General features: G+C 26.2%; 2 protein-coding genes across 2 annotated transcripts in view; both read left to right on the top strand.

The window, feature by feature from the left end:
* LOC102680475 (la-related protein 6) overlaps nucleotides 1-1,317 on the top strand; it is a 3,345-nt gene extending 2,028 nt beyond the window's left edge. Inside the window, exon 3 of the mRNA XM_006614951.2 lies at nucleotides 86-1,317. Within this exon, the coding sequence (XP_006615014.1) occupies nucleotides 86-636 (551 nt within the window). The 3' untranslated portion in view covers nucleotides 637-1,317. The remainder of the gene's footprint in view (nucleotides 1-85) is intronic.
* A 1,901-nt stretch (nucleotides 1,318-3,218) lies between these two features.
* LOC102680617 (guanine nucleotide exchange factor subunit Rich) overlaps nucleotides 3,219-5,463 on the top strand; it is a 6,808-nt gene continuing 4,563 nt past the window's right edge. Inside the window, exons 1-7 of the mRNA XM_006614952.2 lie at nucleotides 3,219-3,606; nucleotides 3,921-4,028; nucleotides 4,097-4,252; nucleotides 4,342-4,656; nucleotides 4,718-4,809; nucleotides 4,886-5,159; nucleotides 5,222-5,375. Of these exons, the coding sequence (XP_006615015.1) occupies nucleotides 3,472-3,606; nucleotides 3,921-4,028; nucleotides 4,097-4,252; nucleotides 4,342-4,656; nucleotides 4,718-4,809; nucleotides 4,886-5,159; nucleotides 5,222-5,375 (1,234 nt within the window). The 5' untranslated portion in view covers nucleotides 3,219-3,471. The remainder of the gene's footprint in view (nucleotides 3,607-3,920; nucleotides 4,029-4,096; nucleotides 4,253-4,341; nucleotides 4,657-4,717; nucleotides 4,810-4,885; nucleotides 5,160-5,221; nucleotides 5,376-5,463) is intronic.

Here is a 5,463-nt window from a genome sequence, read left to right as displayed (position 1 = left end):
ATATATATATATATATAAAAGAAAAAATACAATTATCAAAATCTATTTTGTTTTTTAAACTTCATATCGGCTATTATTGTTACAGGACCTCCATCACCAGATGCATGGTTATCTCGTCGATTGTCCACTTGTTCGATCTCGGGCTCAGAGAATGGTTTTATTCTTCGTCGTTTGTCCTCTTGTTCTGGTTCCGGTTCAGAGGTAGGAAGTTTCGGCAGACGTTACTCTGCTTGCTCTTCCGGCTCTGAGACCGGTTACTGTCATCCAGTTTTCCCGCCAAATTACTATTATCAAGAGAATCGGCGTTTTTCTTGCTGCTCGAGTTCCGGTTCTGAATGCAGTAGTGCTTGTTATCATTCTAGTCGCCGTGGGTCTGCGGATTACAGCCCATTTTTGAGAAGATTATCTGCTTGCAGCCGAGATTCTACTTTCGATTCAAGTTCCAGAAGATTGTCTCTATGCTCGTCTGGTTCTGAGCAGGGAGGTTATTGTCGACCGAGGAGCAATAGTGGTATAGCGTTGACACATTTACCAGAAAACGTGACGAGAATGCCATCTGGACCTGATGGAACGCGTGGATTTGGCCGACCTATGAAAATGAATATTATGTCACCAACTATGGAACCCACTTGTTAGAAATATCAATTACTTTTAAGAATATTTTTCATCGTGAATAGACTGGTTATGTTTATCGATTTCTCTGTTCTGTTTGTTGAATGGTCAATTCTCTGTTATTCCAAATAGATTAAAAAAGAAGAAACAAAAAAAAAAAAAAAAGAATAATTTTAAAGATTTATATATTTATACGAAAGATTTTTGGAGAATAATCGAGATATTTGCTCGAAATTAAATAAGATAATATACTCAATTATATACATATAATTACACTTACAAGTGTAATTATTGATTCGGTATACTTGGCTTTAGAAATTGTATATATGCTATTTTAATAATCTTGTTACAAAAGTAATCGTTTAAAGCAAATTAAATTTTATACAACAATAATTATTCTTCTTAGAAATATTATACTTTTTGGAATTTTTATTTTTATTTAATTTTTCGAAATAATTTTGAAAATGTTTAATATTTTGGCTATACATAATCGCCGAAAATGAATGTATTTAAAAGGATACTTATAGGATCTTATTTATCTATTTTAATTATATAATATTTAATACGTGATTTATGCATAGAAAAAAATGTAAATAATAATATTGTAATAATAATAGTAATAATATGATGTAAGCGTCGAATTTATCCTAAATATGTAAACAATGGTTTATAAAAAGGTTCGATGATGAGGTTCTGTGATATTATGAATAATGTACAGACTTCGAAGTAGAACATATTTATGTTAAACAAATTATATATTCGTGATACTCGATCAGCAATATATTTGAATATTTTAAAATAATATAAAAATATTCGTTATAAATAATAATAATCAATGGATAAATATTTGCAAAAGATGTATCGATACAATAATTTTCCAAATTTATCAATATTATATTACATTTTGAATAATTCTATTAAATGTTATTTAAATTACATCTATATAAATAAATTGATGATTATTTTATGTGTTTTTATTTTATATTTTTAAAAAATTTTTTAAAAAATTTTATATTTTTAAAAAATATTGATTATAAATATATTAAATACATGTTCTTATAATTTATATCTACGTATAAGATACAATGTAATTTTTAAAGAGAAATGATAAAAGTATATTTAATTCATATCATCTCTCTCGCCCCACTTCATTTATGATCACGCGCAAGGAAGGCAAATAATGGGAGAAGGATAGAAATAAGATTGAAGAATTGATTATTAATGCCATCTTTCGAATGTTAAAAACATTTTTTGAATAAGATAAAATGAGAATTGAGAATTAACGCCATCTCGTGTTTGGATCATTGAAGCTTCGATTTATTATTAGCATAGCAGAATAGACAAGGAGGTTTTCGGATTTGCATGACGTCACAAACAAGGAAAACATCATTGTACAAGAAAGACAGAAAATATTTCCCGCTAATTTGATTGCATATGAAAAATTTATTACACATTAATTACACGTTTTTTATTCAAAATTTTTATACTTTTAAGCTCTTATCTTGAAATTAGAACTTCAAATAAATTTCTTATATCACTTTTAATGTGAAATTCTTTTTTATTAATGATTTATTAATGATTAACATATCGTTTTAATATATCGAAGATCGCCATATTAAATATTCATTAATTACTAGTTTTTCACTAAAAATTTTTGCATTTTTAAGCTCGCATTTTAAAACTAGAATATTAGACAAGTTTCTCATATTATATTTTCTCATATTAAATACTTTTTAATTAATAATTTATTAACGTCATATCAAAACGACGCAATATTATTTATTACTCGATTACGAAGTGGGGGATTAGCGATTGAAACATTTTTCATAATAATTGTTAATAAATAATAATAAATAATAATTGTTAATAAATAATTAATTAAAGAAAATTTCATATTGATAGAATTGATTGATAAAATTGAAAAATTGACAGAAACTTATAAAAAATTTTAAATATTAAAAAATTTAAAGATATAAACTTCGAAGAATATAAATTTTTATCAGAAAAAGTATAATTAATTAATTTTCAATATGGTGTCATCGATGTTAAAATCTATAACAAATTAATCGTTAATAAATAATTATTGAAAAAGAATTTTACATTAAAATTGATACGAGAAATTTGCCTGAATTTTTAACTTTAAAATGTAAGTTTAAAAGTATAAAAATTTTGTATAGAAAACGAATGATTAATTAATTTTCTATGTTTTCGTCAGTTTTCGTCAAAATGACGAAAAATATTTTTTGTCCTTCTCGCACAATATTACTTTTCTTGTTTACGATGTCAGGCGAATTCGTATACCTCTTTATCTATTATACTATGTTAATAACAAATCGAAACTTCGTTGATCCAAACACGAGATGGCGTTAATTTCTTGATTGAAAAATTTTCAATTTAGTTTTTTATTTAACTTTTAAATAAAATGTAGTAAAATCACCATTCTAATTTAGCATAGAATAATATTAATTATTTTAAAATGTATTCTTTTAATATAAAATAGCAAAATTTGAATAAAAATTTGTGATTTTATATATAGTGCCACTTTTTTACATATTACATTCTCCTAATTGCTTTCATGTTTTTATTCCAATGGCGCTGTTATTTCATTCTTTTCTAAATCGATATTGTCGCATGTGACACAAGAATGGTAATGGATGCTACGTAACTACTGGGCTACATTAGATGTTAGAACTCTATTTAATCCTTAGTCTGTGGTGTTAATATTTATGCTATGCGTAAGATGATGAGGTTAGGATATGTTTACTTGTCAGATTCTTTGAGACAATATATGAAGTCCAAAGATAACTTAAATATAACAGGAATGTGAACGTAAAAAATAAACAATCTTAAGGCGAAATCATGTTTTTTCCTATTGGATGGCCGCGAGTTCTAAATACGATAGATCCAGAAAAAATAACTGCGGTTGTTTGCAACAGGGATAAAATACTTTTCGCAGTCTTAACAACAGATACTCTTACCATCTGGTATTGTAAGGTATTATAAATTGAGCGTAATAATCTTATTATACGTATCGTAATTTTCCTATGCGTTTCGAATAATTATTTTCTATGATTAATACTAAACATTAAATGCATATTTTCTTATCATTAAAAATTATATTTAATAAATATTTCATAACTTTATTTCTTTTATATTATTATATTATAATTGTTATATATTATAAAAGTGTTCATTTATTGTATTATTGTATATAAAATTAATTTTCTTATTAAATTTGTAAATATAAAAAAACATGTACTTTTTTAGTATATATAGATAACAGACATAGATTGTCATTTTTTTTCTAGCCTTGTGTACCCATTGTATTTATTAGACGAACTATAGATTCTTTAAAGAAACATGGTGACAATATTTTGGTACAATGGAGACCAGATTCCAGCATGATTGTCATTGCGGTATGAAAAATAATAATCAATTAAATTTTGATACAAAAAGAAATTTTATATTATTAATTTATTTTCAGACAACAGATAGTTACCTGTTATTTTATCGATTGCAAGACACCAGCCCAGAAGGAAGAGGTCTCTATGAACAGAGAGATTCTCCAGTTACCAGTTTAAAAAGAGATAGTGCTGAACTTTTTATCAAAGAAATTATCCCTTCCTTAGTTTTAACATTTGTAAGTAAATGTATAATATAAATATATTTTTTATTATATGGATTATATTTATATGGATAATTTATTAAACAAATTATTTTTTTACTTAGGAAAAATCAGCTTGGATAGATGGTGGAATTAGTTCTTTAGTTTGTATACGTGATGAGCTTATGGTAGCTACAAAAACCAGTCATGTAATACGTCATAAATGGGATGGGACAGTAAATCGAGATTATTCTCTTGATTTAAGGAGAATACCATTTAGTGTAGATCAACAAATATCTACTGTAGCTATACCACTTACTGAGAATAATGTGTATGTTACCGATATTGAATATTCTCCTTTAGTTGGTGGATTTGCAATTGTGCTCAATACTGGCAAAGCAGCATTTCTCACAGCACAATCATTAAAATTTGATCCTAATGTATGTTAATTATTTTGTTTAAATTTATAAATAAATATTTTACAATAATATTATTTTTTAGCAAGTACAAGGAATTTGGGCTAGAGATGTTGATGATGCTACTTGTGCAGCTGTAAATCATAAATATCGTCTTATTGCAATTGGGAGACAAAAGTATATTTTTTTTAATAATTTTAATATTCATTTAAAGAAATCTATGACTTATTTATAATGTATATTTTATTATTAGTTCTGAAGGTGTAGTGTACTATGTTGATGAAACAACTGGAAGTTTAGAAATGTCACATACATTAAGTTTATCTTCCAAAGATTATCCAGGAAGACCAGGTCGTGTAAGATGTTTGAGATGGACCCCTGATAGTTGTGCTATTGCATTGGCTTGGGAAGGTGGTGGCCTAGCAATATGGAGTACATTTGGTGCTCTTTTACTGTGTAGTTTAAAATGGGATTATGGTTTAAGAGTAGATTTGGCACATGATAATCCTTTGCATATTCATACAATGGTTAGTGAATTTATTTAATTTAGTTATTAATATATATTAATTTTATTTCTTATATATATTAGGAATGGTCTGCTGAAGGTTATCAGCTTTGGATGTTAAGAGAATCTCCAAGTCCTACTTTAATAGAAGAAAATGAAAATGAAGAAAATAATTTAAAGTGTTCTTTGATACAACTAGATTTCGTAAAAAGTCCTTTGACTGTTAATCCTTGTATGGTAAATATTCAAAATAAATATTTATGTAGTTTTTTTTTTATATTTTATATTAATAATATTTATCATTAATAACATTGAACTTTTATATA

The sequence above is a fragment of the Apis dorsata genome, unplaced genomic scaffold (genome assembly GCF_000469605.1).
Source record: "Apis dorsata unplaced genomic scaffold, Apis dorsata 1.3 scaffold_206, whole genome shotgun sequence".
In the NCBI taxonomy this organism is placed as follows: Eukaryota; Metazoa; Arthropoda; class Insecta; order Hymenoptera; family Apidae; genus Apis; species Apis dorsata.
This window is presented reverse-complemented; position numbering and strand designations above follow the sequence as displayed.